Consider the following 18541-nt stretch of genomic DNA (forward strand, 5'->3'; position numbering starts at 1 on the left):
CCCAGCATATCCTTGGGTTGTGTGGAGTGAAACCCTCGCAGACGCGGGGAGAAGGTGCAAACTCCACACAGACGGTGACCCGGGGCCGGAATCGAACCCCGGTCCCCGGGACTGTGAGGCAGTAGTGTTAACCACTGCTCTGCTGTGCCACCCACCTCTAGCAATCATAACAATAATGCATTCGGCATCTCTCTTAAACAAGTAAATGGTTAAAATCAATCTTGACCTCACCTTTTAAGACTTCTTAATTATAACTCTAGCAGGCATGCAGTCTGGTTACCTTAAGCTAGGTTTTACTGCAACAAATATACCTCAACCCAGACTTTTTAAAAACCGTACTGTAATAGATATGAAATACAATATATAGACCAATTTCTTGCATTCATCAGTGGCTAGTGTCCCTGCGACTGAGCCAGAAGCTCTGGGTTTTAGTCCTATCCCAGGACTTGTTGGCCAAGGAAGGTGCGTCCGTTATGCGGACAAAAATGTTAAGTTTCAACCTGCAAAATCTTTGCAATACGCCAATAGTACCTGGTAAGCGCAGGAGGCTCTTGGTCAGCCATGTTTGATGTGGAGTGGGCCCGTCAGGCTATAAGCCCCTGGCTGTTCCACTAGAAAAACTAGCTATGGGAATACCTCTAGGTGCAGAAAGAAAAAAACCAAAACAAATTGTTGCAATGTATTGGATGAAGAATAGATTAAGAAAAAATAGAAAACTGGCAATGTTTGTGTGTTTCAAAAGACTAAGATACACTCGCTCTGTTCTCTGCCTGATTAAATAATAGTATGCTTGCTGTAAACCTAAATAGGATTACACGGATTCTATTTTCCTTCTGCTCTGGCACCCCTCATTTTCTCTCGTTGCAGCCTGGTTGAATTTCATCCTGATATATCACGGCTTCAGCTATTCTCCTCTTCGATGGACTATAAAATTCGGCTTTGGAACCTGAACACCAGTAAATGTGTTATGGTGTTGGATGCCCACTACAGTGCTGTGACTTCACTGGCATTCACTTCGAATGGAAATACACTTGTCAGGTACTGTGAAATTTACAGGCAGTTTTGTAGTAGCATATTATCTGGTGGGAGTTAACCTGTGTTTTAGCTGAACAAATAGGCATATATAGTGTCTTGTCAGGAAATACGAAATAGGGTACCCATCATCGGGCTGGGAGACAAGCTTTGCAATGAACTTCAAACTTTCTCGGGAATTTTTTGTGAGCCTAAAGCGTGAATGTTGTGGAAAATCTATGCTCACCGCAGTTCAGTCCCATCCTTGCTCAAATATGTTTCTCTGACTGAAGATCAGGAGCGCCTGCACGATCGTTCGTATTATCTGTTGCTGTAGGACACTATGGCCAATGTAGTTATGACACTAGACTACAACAAAACTAAAGTTAGTTTTAACAGCCAAATGATCTCTATAAAAGGAGATCCAGTGCAGTTTTTAATGTGGCTTTGAAGGTGAAAAGACCTTTGAAAAGATATTCTGCGAAATATGTGAGATTACTGTAACCAGTACAATATATCTATTCATTTTATTCAGCTCTGGACGTGATAAAATATGTACTGTATGGGACCTGAAAACCTACAAATCACAGAGAACAGTTCCAGTGTATGAGGTGAGTTGATATAACTTCTAATAATTAAACTATTTTCAAAGTTGGAAATGTTTTAAAATAGAATTCCTTCCTTATATGAGTCACACTCCTATCTGGGCGTGTTCTCTGCCCTTATGCACTTGGGTGATGATCTGACCTTGGGGTGGTGGTGGTGGTGGGTGGGGGTGGAGGGGGGGGGGGGGGGGGGGGGGGGAGGGGAACAGGCACTAAGGCACTTCAGTGTTAATGAGCCATGTCTGTTTACAAGTCTGTATTTAGTGCACAATTTCAGTCCTAATTGTTGATTACCCTAATGTGAGTTTACATGAAGGTGCTAAATCACATGCCTACAGGTGTGGCATTCATAGAATCCCTATATTGCAGAAGGAGGCCAGTTTGGCCCATCAAGTCTGCATCGACCCTCTGAACACCCTACCTAGGTCCACTCACCCACTCAGTTTTTGTAACCTAAGGGGCAATTTAGCTTGGCCAATACAGCTAACCCGCACATCTTTGGACTTTGGGAGAAAACTGGAGCAGCTGGAGGAAACCCACATAGACACTGGGAGAACGTGCAGACTCCCCACACAGCACCCAAGGCTGAAATTGATACAGGTCCCTGGCATTAAGGAAGCAGTGCTAATGACTGTGACACCATGACGCTCAAGTGTTATATTAGATGCAATTTACGTGGAGTACTGTACAAGGACATCCACGTTTATCGAGCTCTGTGTGACGCATAGAGACGTGGTATAGGATGGCTCAGGGACTGAGGGAGGGGATGCACAGGCTCTCGGAGGTCATAGGTCTGCTGGAGAAGGTCCAGAGGAGAAGGGATGTCTCGTACCTGTAATGGGGAGAAACATGACATCATACTTTTGGCCCTTGTGTGTCCTCCAGCAGCTGCTGCTGCTCTGTTTGGCCTTGTGTCCTCCTCCAATTCCTCAATCAGACTGTAGGCATCCTAGGAATATTCCGATAACCAAGCACTTTCTTGCTCTTGGTGACTTCTATAAGATGTCCAATAGGTGGAGTTGCACAGTACTCTTTATATGTGAAGCCCTCAGAATTTCCAGAATTAACATGCACAAGTTAGGCCGAAGGGCCTGTTTTCATGCTGTAAATCTCTCTGACTCTCTGAATATTGATAGAGCATTGGTGGAACCTGGTGAAAGTGTTCCAGTAAGTATCTCAATGTGTTCAGCGGTTCTCTTTAGACCGCCATTGGCGATGAACATGAAATGGTGACCATTTCTTTAAATAGCGTTTCACATCTACTGTGACTGGTCACTGTTGGGTGACTGTGCTGTGGTCAAATGCTAGCCACTAAAACGTCCTGCAGGCCTTTTAACGAGTGTGACCATGTATTTATAAGTGCCAAGCGATACCTCAGTGAGCCTCTGGGCGGCTGTTCCTAGTGCATGCTTCCACTCCTTTCTCAAGATGGTATCATGTCCTGAACACTGGCTAAATTGACCTTTCAGCTCAAAACCCTGTCGTGCCTTAATGTGCTGCCAAAGATGACCCCTAACCTTCTGTAGGGAGATTAGTGCAGTACAGTTGTCCTTTGGCTCAACCCAATGCTATTGCTTACTGTGTCGACTGGGTGGCTTTCTCGTGTAGTTTGTAAGATCGTTTTGTCTCACCCAAAATATATATCTTTCACCTTTTGTCTAAATAAACTGGACCTGGTATTGATATCCTGTGGGACAAATATGTTATCCACTCCTGACTGTTAGAAAACCATTTTGATACAACACTTCCTCAGGCAGAAATAATTCTGCTAGACCCCTTCCTCAGAAACCTCTGATTTTCAGCAAAAGGAAGATTTTTCCAAAACTGCTCTGTAACTTTATTTAAAAAAATAAAATAAATTTAGAGTATCCAATTCTTTTTTTTGCCAATTAAGGGGCAATTTAGCATTGCCAATCCATCTATCCTGCACATCTTTTGGTTGTGGGGGTGAGATCAATGCAGACACGGAGAGAATGTGCAAAGTCCACACCGACAGTGACCCGGGGCTGGGATCGAACCTGGGTCCTCAGCACCGTGAGGCAGCAGTGCCCTCTGCTCTGTAACCTCTTTAACAATGGTTGCTAATCCCTCACTGATCTAATCTTGCAAATCTACTCTTGATTCACAATAGACTGTGGAAGCAGTAACGTTACTACCGGAGGATGAGGATTACACTGCCTTGGGGGTGACGAGCGAAGAGCCTCATTTTATCACAGCAGGCAGTAAGGGTAGGTAACGTCCATCTTCTTGGATGGTGATCAAACCAGTCGATCAGAATGTTTGGTAGTAGCTATCCCGTGATAAAAAGGAAAGGTGAAAACTGACTGCAATTTGCCCAGGAGTCTTGTCTCTTTTAAACTGTAATGACACAAATGATGAATTGAAAAGTCTGCTATCCTCTAAAATCTGTTTTGTAAATATTTTTGTGTTTCAAAAATTGCCGTAATTGCGAAAGGTTTTGGAATTTTCCATTTGTGCCAACCAAATCAAATTATACCAGATTAAGTGACTAACGATTAAAGGCAGATCCGGAAATTGTCTGCTTAATGTATTTACTGCACCTAATATTTGCAGATTACTATACACCCTGGAGCAGATTGTCAGCCTTTCAGTAGTGGCATGTGATCTTTTATTCACGCAAAGGTTTTGCGTGTTAATGACACATTTCAACCTGCATAAGGTCTCTATATATAATTAAATTACTGTTGCGTGTAAAGTAAATAAGATCTATAAAATGCTTAAGAAGCTTCATTTAAAATTAAATTAAAATGCAGATCTTACCACCTCCACAACAGAAAGCACAGGCCGGCGGTTCTTCCTTTGAATAAATCCAAATTAATCAGTCTGAAGAGGCTGAAATGAACAAACGTCTGACTTGCTTTCTCAGGAGCTAACGTTTGGTCAAATATACCCCCGTTTACAGTGAAAGAACTCGCAACTGATGGCGCACACACACATCAAATGCAGTGCGCTGTTCCATATTGCGTGATACTGAAGTAAGCAGCAACGTGGGTCTTAAAACAAAAACATTTACTGTTTAAATTATATACATCTCTTATCAACATAACAACCTTCTCAGGATGGGTAAATGGCAAAATATTTTTCTCTTTAAAACTTTTTGTGGATTAATCGGACCAGCAGGGCGAGTGCCGCTCAAAATCATCTTGCATACCACCTTTGGCGCACATGCCATTGGGTGCCAACCCCTGCTTTGGCATATCCTGCAAGCCAAATTGTTTGTAATGCAAATGACAAAAGTTCGGTGCAAGATAATTGAGAGTTGGTAGCAGATTGCAGTTTCAACCTTTCAGCATTTTATTTTGCCTGAAATCTATCTATAATATATTAAAATTTGGTCTGCACTTCCTGCATTAAAACCCTCTTGTTCTCTTTTTCCATGATACCTCTCACCTTTTTCCATGATAAATTCCCGTGTATAGATTGATGATTGAAATGACCGTTGTAAACTTGTCAACCCTGCATTCACCCAGCGGTGGAGCTGCAGAGCTTCAGCCTTGCTTCTTCTCATTTCCTGGTTGTATTGCGGAGAAATTTCTTTGTTCCAAGCAACTTTATTTTCCAGCTTCCCAAAACTTGCACATGTTTTTGTGTTTCATTATAACATAAAAATCAAAGTGCCATCTGTTTATAGGGGTGGAATGTATGCCTTACAAATCGGAACTGAACTACATTTGTGTGACCTGTTCCAATTATTGCATCACCACTAACCCCGTTTCCCCTGAAAACGACATTTGGGCATCTCTCCATATGCGCAGCATTACAATAGTAATAATCTTTATTAGTGTCACAAATAGGCTTACACTAATACTGCAATGCAATTACTGTGAAAATCACCTCGTCGCCACACTCCGGCGCCTGTTCGGGTACACTGAGGGAGAATTCAGAATGTCCAATTCACCTAACAGCATGTCTTTCAGGACTTTGTGGGAGGAAACCGGAGCACCGGAGGAAACCCACAGTGAGAATGTGCAGAGTCCGCACAGACAGTGACCCAAGCTGGGAAATCGAACCCTGGTCCCATGCACTGTGAAGCAACAGTGCTAACCACTGCTACCGTGCTGCCCTCAAGAGATCATGGGCAAGATGTTGCCAAAGCAGTGGAAGTCCCATCATCACTGTCGGGCAGCAGGCCAGACTTGCCTCGTCCTGCCAATATCACGGGTAATTAAGAGCCAACAGGTGGGAAGCTGACCAATTAAGTATGGCAGGCAGGCCTTCCACACTGCCAATCCAATCAGCTCTGGAGTCTCGGCAGTAGCACTTGAGAGGTGACCGTGATCTTGGATTTGTTTATTGTCGCGTGTACCGAGGTACAGTGAAAAGTATTTTTCTGCGAGCAGCTCAAACAGATCATAAAGTACATGAAAATAAAATAAAATAAAAAGAAAAGACATAATAGGGCAACACAAGGTAAAAGATTAGTATGATTATAAGATATGTAAAAAGAGGATCTGTTTGGGAGAGCTCGCAGAGAGTCGCCTCGCTCAGGCGCCATCTTGACTGATTGAGGCAGTAGTGAGCACACAAGGGAACCTCCATTTTGGAACGCCCTTGAAGAGAGGACATTAAATAATTTTTTACGTGGGCCAAGCAGGTAGATGGGGAATCCCATCTGCAGCAATGATGGAGTTACGGGGAGGTCATTTTGTGCCCATGGTCCCATCCTGGGAGCCTCTGGCTCTGATGCCCCCCCCCCCCCCCCCCCCATTGCCCCTGAGGAGGCTCCCTCCATGTAGCTGGCATTCTACCCATGCTGTGGGAAGGGCTGTTCCACCACTGGCAAAATGTCAGAAGCCCAGAAAAATCGCTCTTCATTGGTTCATTAATCATTTAAACTGCCTGCCTACCGAACTGAGGTGGGCAGCCGAGCGCTACCATTTCCACTACTGGAAGACTTGCTCCGGAGTGTGATTATGTCAGGGAGCCATTTTGGCATGGCTCCCTGGTATCTTACCAGTTCCACCTCTTTATCCCGCACCCTGTCTCTGTTTCTATCACCTGGGAACTGGTAAAATTCTGTCCCATGTGTCCATTCACTCGTACTCTGGCTGTTGTGTTGAACCTGAGTCCATTGTTACTACATTGTTTTGGGTCTCATCACCCACCCCTTTCTAAATCCCTCCACTTCCTCTGTCGTTGGAATGCTTGATCAACATCTAAAGCTATTTATTTCAGTTGAACAATGGGAAGACCAAATTCATAGTCTCCTATACCATCAAAAACTCTATATCCTTACCAGTAATTCCACCCATCTCCCTGGTCATCTGCTGCCAGACCTGCTGAGATTTTCAGCATCCTCAGTAATTTGCTTTTATCCACCGTTCACACTAAATCCTGCTCGCTTGTCACTCGGTCCTTGTTTTTTTTTCTTTTTAAAAATAAATTTAGAGTACCCAATAAATTTTTTCTAATGAAGGGATAATTTAGTGTGACCAATCCACCTACCCTGCACATCTTTGGGGTGTGGGGATGGAACCCACGCAAACACGGGGAGAATGTGCAAACTCTACACCGACAGTGACTTAGAGCTGGGATCGAACCTGGGACCTCGGCGGCGTGAGGCAGCAGTGCTAACCACTGCACCACCATGCTGCCCTACTCAGTCCTTGTTGACTGATAGAAATAAATGGAAGAATGAGACTATTTGTTGCAACCCTGGATGATCCTGCCTTTGCCCATATTGTCTTAATATCTTTGGCTGGCTAAACTCCATTCATATGTTTTTAAACTAGCAATCGAACTGGCATCAACTTTCCTTAACAGAGGAGCATTCCACTTGATCCCCATTGATTTGAATAAAAAATTCTCGTTCTGGACTTTAAATCCTTCCACAGCCTTCCCAGTCTCTGTCTTCACAAACTCTTCTAGCCCTACAGGTTAGGCATTCCTGGAAGATAATCTCTATTGCTCTGACATTGGCTGATTGCTTTGCTTCTCCCCACATGCTGCCATTGCTATCCGTGCTTTATGTCAATTAGGCCTCGCTTAGCCATAACGGTCCGAATCTGGACACACACGCACAGTGTCTTCCCCCGGCCCAACCCTCCACCTGCCACGCCACCTCTCTGCTTCCTCCTCTTCCTCTCCAGATTTACCCTCATTGCCCAGCATTTTTTTTCCTGCTTTGAATATCTATCTCTTTGACTCTATGCTCACATTTTTAATCCCACCTCTGAAGCACCTTGGGATATTAAATTAAACGTGTTCTGTAAGTGATAGTTAATGAAAATGATGGTTCTGATGGATTGTGTTGTTTTTTAAAAGTTAGTTGTATTGGACCCTGGCAGCCAAAGTAACAAACCCAATAAACATCTCTCCGCCAGCACTCTCATTTGTTGATGACTTGTCGGCCTGAATGCTTTTTCACCTATTTTGATTCTTGCATTTTAATTCGTTAATTTTTTAAAATGTAAAGGAATTCTTCGAATTTGGGAAGCTTATTCTGGAAGATGCATTTACTCACAGTGCGTGCCCGGTAGACCTCAGAATGAAGCTGACGATGACTCGGAGGAGCAATCTCTAACCCATTGCATGCTCGTCCCGGCAACACGGAAGTTAACCACTGTAACTGCTGAACATAACATTCTCTACTATGACCTATGTACTCTAAAATTAGAACGTCAGGTGAGTAGAACATTTGAAATATGTCCTTTAGGAGGGAGGGGGGGGGGGGGGGGCTGCATTTTCGTGAGCTCTGGTTCTAGTCATCTTTTAATGCTGATGTCCATCCCATAATTCTTTGTTTCTGGTGTATATGTGCCTGGAAGATCTTGGCCAGATTTTGGCAATGAGTAGCCGAATTAAGTCAAAAAAATCCTTGTTTGATTGAGGTGGCCGGTTTGGGGGACAGCTTGCAATAGCGGTTTTGCTGGTGAGTGGGCCTATGCTTCAGCGATGCTGTTGGCATCAAAATGGTGGCTGCCATTGTGAGTGATGTTGTGGACGATGGTCTCGGTTCCTTGGCGCAGGTTGTTGTTGCTCATTTTGATGAATTGTGAAATATCCTTGAGAGAATAGTTGAAGTGGAGAAGTGAATCCTATTACTTGATAGGAATCTCCTTGGTGAGGGCTTGCCTACAGTCCTTGGAAATCCTGCTGCATGGTATGTCAAGTAACCTGGTCGATTCAGGGAGATAGGGCCAGACAAGGAGTGCTCGTGCACCCGATCTTCTGAGAGGAGCAGGGAACAAATTCCCGGCCACATATGACCATTAACTGCCATGCTTTTGCAGCCTTTGTTTGAAGACTGGACATTTCAAGTTTGACGGAGCACATTGTAATCCAGTCTTTGAGGCCTGGGGTTGGTTGGAGACCCTGACAACTTGTCCTCTCTGCTCGTCGTGAGGGGTTGGAGGAGTCTGGGATGTCGCTCCCCGCCGGGGCCTTGGTTTCTTGATACCTGTGCTTCGAGACAAGAACAAGGCAGGGGTGCAGGTGCTTGGATGGAACTCTGGAGGCTTCCTGAATGCTGTTTGACGATCCTGTCATGGCTTTACCCTTTCCAAGCTTCAAGGATGGTGTTATCCTGCAGTTCATCATAATCTTGAACTTTATCTCCTTGTTAATTCATGTTATTGTTTTTTTCCTGACAAGGGTGTCAAGGATACATGAGCACAGAGCCAGTGGTCGCCTGTTATTCTGTTGGTAGTGCGACAGGAGAATTGTGCAGTGTCTACCGATTCTTGCCCTCTTTGTTATGTGCTGTAATCCTTACATTTACAAAGAGAGAGTACATTTTACATTCTCCTTTTTATAGAGAAGTTTATAGAGAAGATGAGTAGCGCCACAGCAGGGTGGTGGGTGGATGTTTTGGTGTGGTGGTGGATGGTAAGGCCATTTGGTCCTCACTATGGGTGAGTACAGCCTCCAGTTCAACTACCTGTTTGGTGTTTTTCTTTTGTATTTTTGTTGGGTGGAGAGTCTGTTGGATGGTGGAGTGGGTTTTCCTTCCCCGGGTTATCCATTTTGAGGGCTCCTGGTCTGCTCCCTGGGCAGCACCGTAGCACAAGTGGATAGCACTGTGGCTTCACAGCGCCTGGGTCCCAGGTTCGATTCCCCGCTGGGTCACTGTCTGTGCGGGGTCTGCACGTTTTCCCCCTGTCTGCGTGGGTTTCCTCCCGGGTGCTCCGGTTTCCTCACAATTCATCAAAATGAGCAACAACAACCTGCGCCAAGGAACCGAGACCATCGTCCACAACATCACTCACAATGGCAGCCACCATTTTGATGCCAACAGCATCGCTGAAGCGTAAGCCCACTCACCAGCAAAACCGCTATTTTTGTATTTTGGGATTATGGAATCTAGTTTATTATAGAATCGTAGAATCCCTACAATGCAGAAGGAGGTCAATCGGCCCATCGAGTCTGCAGCGACCCTCTGATAGAGCACTTCAATCAAACACACCCCCCCTCCCAATCCCATTAACCCCTTAATCTAACCTACATATCTTTTTGGACACTATGGGGCAATTTAGCATAGCCACCTAACCTGAACATCTTTGGACTGTGGGAGGGAACCTGAGCACCCGGAGAAAACCCACGGAGACACAGGGAGAACGTGCAAACCCTGCACAGACAGTGACCCAAAGCAAGAATTGAATCCAGGTCCCTGGCGCTGTGAGGCAGCAATGCGAAACACAATGCCACCTTGCCACCGTTTTGAAGTTCCTGACAGACCATGTATTCTAGAGAGGAGTGGGTACCTTGTGATTCTTCCTTGTGGTTGGTTTTGTTGGAGTAGGGGGAAATGTGTAATAGTACGCAGCTGGGTATGGTCGGTTAATCATTGTTTGACTGGTCCTCTTTATTATTTATTTGGCTGCGTGGGTAGCAACAGCGGTCGCTTGATTGGGTAGTTAGGACGGAAGTAACTATGTTTACCTGGCTGGGGTGGAGGGTCTGCTGGGTGGTGGAGTGGGTTTTCCTTCCACGGGTTATCCGTTTTGGGGGCTCCTGGTCTGCTCCCTGGACAGCACCGTAGCACAAGTGGATAGCACTCTGGCTTCACAGCACCTGGATCCCAGGTTCGATTCCCCGCTGGGTCACTGTGCGGAGTCTGCACGTTTTCCCCCTGTCTGCGTGGGTTTCCTCCTGGGTGCTCCGGTTTCCTCCCACAGTCTAAAGACGTGCAGGTTAGGTGGATTGGCCATGATAAATTGCCCTTAGTGACCCAAAAAAAAAGGTTAGGAGGGGTTATTGGGTTACTGGGATAGGGTGGAGGTGAGGGCTTAAGTGGGTCGGGGCAAACTTAATGGGCCGAATGGCCTCCTCCTGCACTGTATGTTCTATGTTCCCTCTCTCGAGATAGGGTTCCGCTGGTGAGAGAGTAGCCTGTCAGCAGTCGAGTAGGTCAATTGGCTGGCTGGTTCGTGATGCGGAGCAATGTCAACAGCGCGAGCCCAATTCCCATATCGGCAGATGTTATTCATGAAGACTGAATTTCTCAACCTTGCCCACTCGCCTGAGATGTGGTGATTCTCCAGTTAAATCACTGCCAGTCAGCTTTCAAAGGCGATTGCAGCTTGTGTGCTGAGAGGCTATGTGAGGTTTTGAATGAGCTGCTTTTTCCCTATTTGTCTTGGTGAGGGGTGTGCGCCATGTGCTCATGCCCGTATCCTAGAAGTGTGTTATCTGTGATCCTCTGCTCCTGGTCGTATTTCTTTATCCTGTCATTGTTAGCATGTTGGGAGACAATGACCACGTTGATTATAATCTGAACCAACTCTGTGAATATTTTGCTGGCCTTCTCTGTATAAATTTTTGGGAAATATGTAAAGTATCCTCTTAGAATTAGTGTCCTCGCGAATATTTTCTGTAAAGAATCGTCGACTGGTTCCTGCAAAGGTACAAACAAGTCTTGTATTTGTGAAAAGGATGTCATAATCTGTTATTAATGCCTCTGATATGATTGGAGCTGGGGTGGGGGATGTGTTCTGGTGCGCGCCCAAACATGGTACTAAGATCTTACCCTAGTTTCTCATGGGCTGTGCAAAGGTGTGTGGCATTTTACCAGGTTTTCATGGCCTTATCCTCCTCTGTCTCTCTCTCTCTAATGTATCCGTTGGCACAAACAGAGGCACCAAGTTTAGTGATTAAGCTGAACCAACTGTATTGTTCTCCTGTCCTCTTCTGTATTTATGTATGCTGTGCTGTAACCATCCTGAGGATTTGTTGCATTATTGTTATAATGATGTAAAAATATATATTAGAGAAAATTCCCTTCACCACAAACCCTTTCATTCACGTCCACATTCTCAAATTACACTGATTAATATACATTGCATCTGAAATATTAATATCATTAATAGGGAATTATAGTGCCATTCAACAACAGCAATAACTTGCATTTATATAGCTGCTTTGATGTGGGTTTTACACCCCAAGACTCGAGGAATAATTACATGGTGTGCATGTGGTTTTGTTTTGATTGTTTTTTCACGCCCTCAAGTCGGTGCTTGACTGCCTATCAGGTGCCGAATGCTTGAGGAAAGGCTGAAGTAAGTTTTTGGGTATCTTGTAAGGGTGAATAGAGCATGTTTAGCAGGGCCAGTCACAGCGGGACTGGTTGTGTTGGGAGAAACGCTCCCTCGAAATTTGCTTTGTACTGGACAGCCTACGAATTTTACTTACCATTACCTTTTTGCCCAAGGGCACTTTGCCTTTTACAGGTCGTTCAACTGTTGGGTTGCTGTAATTGTGTAAATGAATTGAAAATGCTTTCCAGTAAAGCATACAAAGTGAGGTCACCTTATTTAAGTGCATATGTTACACATAAGAACATAAGGAGCAGGAGTAGGCCATCTGGCCCCTCGAGCCTGCTCCGCCATTCAATTAGATCATGGCTGATCTTTTGTGGACTCAGCTCCACTTTCCGGCCCGAACACCATAACCCGTAATCCCTTTATTCTTCAAAAAAACTATCTATCTTTACCTTAAAAACATGTAATGAAGGAGCCTCAACTGCTTCACTGGGCAAAGAATTCCATAGATTCACAACCCTTTGGGTGAAGAAGTTCCTCCTAATCTCAGTCCTAAATCTACTTCCCCTTATTTTGAGGCTATGTCCCCTAGTTCTGCTGTCACCCGCCAGTGGAAACAACCTGCCCGCATCTATCCTATCTATTCCCTTCATAATTTTAAATGTTTCTATAAGATCCCCCCTCATCCTTCTAAATTCCAACGAGTACAGTCCCAGTCTACTCAACCGCTCCTCATAATCCAACCCCTTCAGCTCTGGGATCAACCTAGTGAATCTCCTCTGCACACCCTCCAGCGCCAGTACGTCCTTTCTCAAGTAAGGAGACCAAAACTGAACACAATACTCCAGGTGTGGCCGCACTAACACCTTATACAATTGCAACATAACCTCCCTAGTCTTAAACTCCATCCCTCTAGCAATGAAGGACAAAATTCCATTTGCCTTCTTAATCACCTGTTGCACTTGTAAACCAACCTTCTGTGACTCATGCACTAGCACACCCAAGTCTCTCTGAACAGCGGCATGCTTTAATATTTTATCGTTTAAATAATAATCCCGTTTGCTGTTATTCCTACCAAAATGGATAACCTCACATTTGTCAACATTGTATTCCATCTGCCAGACCCTAGCCCATTCACTTAACCTATCCAAATCCCTCTGCAGACTTCCAGTATCCTCTGCATCTTTTCGCTTTACCACTCATCTTAGTGTCATCTGCAAACTTGGACACATTGCCCTTGGTCCCCAACTCCAAATCATCTATGTAAATTGTGAACAATTGTGGGCCCAACACGGATGCCTGAGGGACACCACTAGCTACTGATTGCCAACCAGAGAAACACCCATTATCCCAACTCTTTGCTTTCTATTAATTAACCAATCCTCTATCCATGCTACTACTTTACCCTTAATGCCATGCATCTTTATCTTATGCAGCAACCTTTTGTGTGGCACCTTGTCAAAGGCTTTCTGGAAATCCAGATATACCACATCCATCGGCTCCCCGTTATCTACTGCACTGGTAATGTCCTCAAAAAATTCCACTAAATTAGTTAGGCATGACCTGCCCTTTACGAACCCATGCTGCGTCTGCCCAATGGGACAATTTCTATCCAGGTGCCTCGCAATTTCTTTCTTGATGATAGATTCCAGCATCTTCCCTATTACCGAAGTTAAGCTCACTGGCCTATAATTTCCTGCTTTCTGCCTACCTCCTTTTTTAAACAGTGGCGTCACGTTTGCTAATTTCCAATCCACCGGGACCACCCCAGAGTCGAGTGAATTTCGGTAAATTATCACTAGTGCATCTGCAATTTCCCTAGCCATCTCTTTTAGCACTCTGGGATGCATTCCATCAGGGCCAGGAGACTTGTCTACCTTTAGCCCCATTAGCTTGCCCATCACTCCCTCCTTAGTGATAACAATCCTCTCAAAGTCCTCACCTGTCATAGCCTCATTTCTATCAGTCGCTGGCATGTTATTTGTGTCTTCCACTGTGAAGACCGTCCCAAAAAACCTGTTCAGTTCCTCAGCCATTTCCTCATTTCCCATTATTAAAACTCCCTTCTCATCCTCTAAAGGACCAATATTTACCTTAGCCACTCTTTTTTGTCTTATATATTTGTAAAAACTTTTACTGTCTGTTTTTATATTCTGCGCAAGTTTACTCTCATACTCTATCTTACTCTTCTTTATAGCTTTTTTAGTAGCTTTCTGTTGCCCCCTAAAGATTTCCCAGTCCTCTAATCTCTCAGCAATCTTTGCCACTTTATATGCTTTTTCCTTCAATTTGATACTCTCCCTTATTTCCTTAGATATCCACGGTCGATTTTCCTTCTTTCTTCCGTCCTTCCTTTTTGTTGGTATAAACCTTTGCTGAGCACTGTGAAAAATCGCTTGGAAGGTTCTCCACTGTTCCTCAACTATTCCACCATAAAGTCTTAGCTCCCAGTCTACCTTAGCTAGTTCTTCTCACATCCCCTTGTAATCTCCTTTGTTTAAACGCAAAACACTAGTATTTGATTTTACTTTCTCACCCTCCATCTGTATTTTAAATTCCACCATATTGTGATCGCTCCTTCCGAGAGGATCCCTAACTATGAGATCATGAATCAATCGTGTCTCATTACACAGGACAAGATCTAGGACCGCTTGTTCCCTCGTAGGTTCCATTACATACTGTTCTAGGAAACTATCGCGGATACATTCTATAAACTCCTCCTCAAGGTTGCCTTGACCGACCTGGTTAAACCAATCGACATGTAGATTAAAATCCCCCATGATAACTGCTGTACCATTTCTACATGCATCAGTTATTTCTTTGTTTATTGCCTGCCCCACCATATCGTTACTATTTGGTGGCCGATAGACTACTCCTACCAGTGACTTTTTCGCCTTACTATTCCTGATTTCCACCCAAATGGATTCAACCTTATCCTCCATAGCACCGATGTCATCCCTTACTATTGCCCGGATGTCATCCTTAAATAACAGAGCAACACCACCTCCCTTACCATCCACTCTGTCCTTCCGAATAGTTTGATACCCTCGGATATTTAACTCCCAGTCGTGACCATCCTTTAACCATGTTTCAGTAATGGCCACTAAATCATAGTCATTTACGATGATTTGTGCCATCAACTCATTTACTTTATTCCGAATACTACGAGCATTCAGGTAAAGTACACTTATGTTGGTTTTTTTTACCTCTGTTTTGAATCTTAACATCTCCAGTTTTATTCCTTTGTTATTACTGGGCCTATTCACTGAGCTCCCCTCAGTCACTGTACCTTGTACTGTCGCCCTTTTAGATTTTTGACTATGTCTTCTCTGCCTTGCACTTTTCCCCTTACTTCCTTTTGCTTCTGTCCCTGTTTTACTACCTTCCAACTTCCTGCATCGGTTCCCATCCCCCTGCCACATTAGTTTAAACCCTCCCCAACAGCTCTAGAAAACACCCCCCCTAGGACATCGGTTCCAGTCCTGCCCAGGTGCAGACCGTCTGGTTTGTACTGGTCCCACCTCCCCCAGAACCGGTCCCAATGCACCAGGAATTTGAATCCCTCCGTCTTGCACCATCTCTCGAGCCACGCATTCATCCTATCTATCCTGACATTCCTACTCTGACTAACTCGTGGCACTGGTAACAATCCTGAGATTACTACCTTTGAGGTCCTACTTTTTAGTTTAACTCCTAACTCCCTGAATTCCGCTTGTAGGACCTCATCCTATTTTTTACCTATATCGTTGGTGCCTATGTGCACCACGACAGCTGGCTGTTCACACCCCCCCCCCCCCCCCCCCCCCCCCCAGAATGACCCTTGCACCAGGGAGGCAACATACCATCCTGGAGTCTCGATTGCGTCCACAGAACCGCCTGTCTATTCCCCTTACGATCGAGTCCCCTATCACTATAGCCCTGCCATTTTTCTTCCTGCCCTGCTGTGCAGCAGAGCCAGCCACGGTGCCATGAACCTGGCTGCTGCTGCCTTCCCCTGGTGAGCCATCTCCCTCAACAGTATCCAAAGCGGTATATCTGTTTTGCAGGGAGATGACCGCAGGGGACACCTGCACTGCCTTCCTACTCTTGCTTTTTCTTTTGGTCACCCATTTTCTATCTCCCTCAGTAACCTTCACCTGCGGTGTGACCAACTCGCTAAACGTGCTATCCACGACCTCCTCAGCATCGCGGATGCTCCAAAGTGAGTCCATCCGCAGCTCCAGAGCCGTCAAGCGGTCTAACAAGAGCTGCAACTGAACACATTTCTTACGTGAAGGAGCCAGGGACAGTGGACGTGTCCCTGAGCTCCCACATCGCACACGAGGAGCATGACACGGGTCTGGGATCTCCTGCCATGTCTTAAACCCTTGGTAAACGTAAACAACTAGAATTTCAAAATAAAAATAAATAAATTAGACAATGAAAAGAAAAAGAGAGACTACTTACCAGTCACTTACCAGGGTTAAAAAGCACCTCCTCACACTCTGCACCGAATTACCTCACTGCACCAAATTACCAAATTTCAATCCCCACTCTGGATGAGTCTCACTCCGGATGTGTCTCCTGGAAAAGTGCTAGCACATGTGTCACTAATCATCTAGAATACAAAACAATCCCTGAAAGCATATGTACAACAATGCCAGGAAATAAAAGTTGATATTTATTGAACATCACTGGCATTTTTCTGTCCGTTTCTCCTGCTACTTTCTCCATTTTCCAGCAAAGGGTAATTTTGTCGATGTTGACATCTTTGTTTGCTGTGAGCTAGGATTATATCCTCATAAACTGGTCCATATGGGTAACCTGCAGTCTGTTGTGCCTCCTGTTTTTGATCTGGTTGATGAAACTGAAGCCGTGCTTGCAATCAATACTTACGGCTCAAAAACAGTGACATACATCAGTGAAGTCGGCCGAATCTGTAAACTGCTTTGTTTTTCGGGTGTTAATGATTATCGAGCCACAGAGGTTTACAGCATGGAAACAGGCCCTTCGGTCCAACTTGTCCATGCCGTCCAGTTTTTAATGTGAAAAAATTGCCCCTCTGGACCCTTTTGTATCTCCCCTCTCACCTTAAACCTATGCCCTCTAGTTAGACTCCCTTACCTTTGGGAAAAGATGTTGACTATCTACCTTATCAATGCTCCTCGTTATTTTATAGAACTCGAGAAGATCACCGGCAAATGAACTAATAGCACTAGATGTGAACTGTTTTTCAGTTACAATCGATCGGTTTGCAGTGATAGTTTCAAGACCACTTAGTACTTATGAATTAGTTTACTTTGTTTTTTTGTGCTGTAATCAAACTTGGCAGAAAGCAGTGCTTTGCTATCACATACCAGAAATAGAACATCTAAATGTTCACATGTTGAATGAAGGAGAATGCCTGTTATATTGATGATATTGGCGAGAAATGCTATTTGTTGCTTCACACTCTCACTCCGGTGGGTTATTTTCTCTGGGTCTTGGCTGGGCAATTCATTTTCGATATTGAATTTATCAGAACAATAGGAACTGAGACAACTTTCTTTGTGCAGTTCAATTTCCCAGAAACAAGATCTTGCACAATTTGTGCTACTGTGTATCAATAACCTTTTATGCTCTAGCTTGATTATTATCATTTCAGCGTTCTCTGAAAACTGGAAACAAATAGGAAAATCTCCATGTCGGCTGTGCGAAAAACAGACCCTTTCAATTACTTCATAACAATTTAAAATGGCCATGTACTTAAATAAATTTCCTGTGCGCTCCCAAAAAACCATTACAGTGAACATTGCTTCCACACTGCAGTAATTCACTAGTGCATGGTAATTCCTCAGAAGGGCATTTACAGCAAATTTACCAGTGCACTTTATTTAAATACCTGAATGATAGTGAGCAACTTCCCAGCTGCTGGCCAGCTCCTCAAAGTTCACCACCTTAACAGATGCCAATCGGGTCAATATTGCGTAAATAAGACATAAATACCACAATGTGGGTGTAACAAAACCACATACCTGTAGCGGCTCAAGAAGGTGGCTCATCACCACCTCCTCTCGGGTAATCTATACTAGCCCATGCAGCAATGTGCACACCCTCTGAACGCAACGGGGGTAAAATAACCTTCTCGATAGGCACCACAGTGCAGCGCGCTCTCTAAGCTGGGCAGTGGCACCATTGCACCTCCCTAGCATGATAGTTATGCTATGTGAAGTCAGCGAACTCATCCTCTAGACCCAGTTTGTAACCCATGTGCAATGGTTTGATAGCAATCTGTAATATTCTGAGTATTTTGTGCATTTCGCTGGATAACGTTTGCAGACAGTCTTGTGGCTGACATTCGATTTCCAATGTGATTTACAGAACGAACGTGCTATGCACCATTTTGTTGGTGCTCTCAGCAGCTATCAGCATATGAACTTGGGAATTGCGTAGAATAACAATATGGAT

The 18541-nt window shown here is 44.5% G+C and overlaps 1 protein-coding gene across 1 annotated transcript in view; it reads left to right on the forward strand.

The window, feature by feature from the left end:
* The window catches only part of tbl3 (transducin beta like 3), a 90414-nt gene that overhangs the window by 11949 nt on the left and 59924 nt on the right, over window positions 1-18541 (forward strand). The window contains exons 7-10 of the mRNA XM_038819918.1: window positions 868-1038; window positions 1547-1622; window positions 3748-3844; window positions 8053-8261. Of these exons, the coding sequence (XP_038675846.1) occupies window positions 868-1038; window positions 1547-1622; window positions 3748-3844; window positions 8053-8261 (553 nt within the window). The remainder of the gene's footprint in view (window positions 1-867; window positions 1039-1546; window positions 1623-3747; window positions 3845-8052; window positions 8262-18541) is intronic.

Source organism: Scyliorhinus canicula, chromosome 15, assembly GCF_902713615.1.
Source record: "Scyliorhinus canicula chromosome 15, sScyCan1.1, whole genome shotgun sequence".
NCBI classification, from domain to species: domain Eukaryota; kingdom Metazoa; phylum Chordata; class Chondrichthyes; order Carcharhiniformes; family Scyliorhinidae; genus Scyliorhinus; species Scyliorhinus canicula.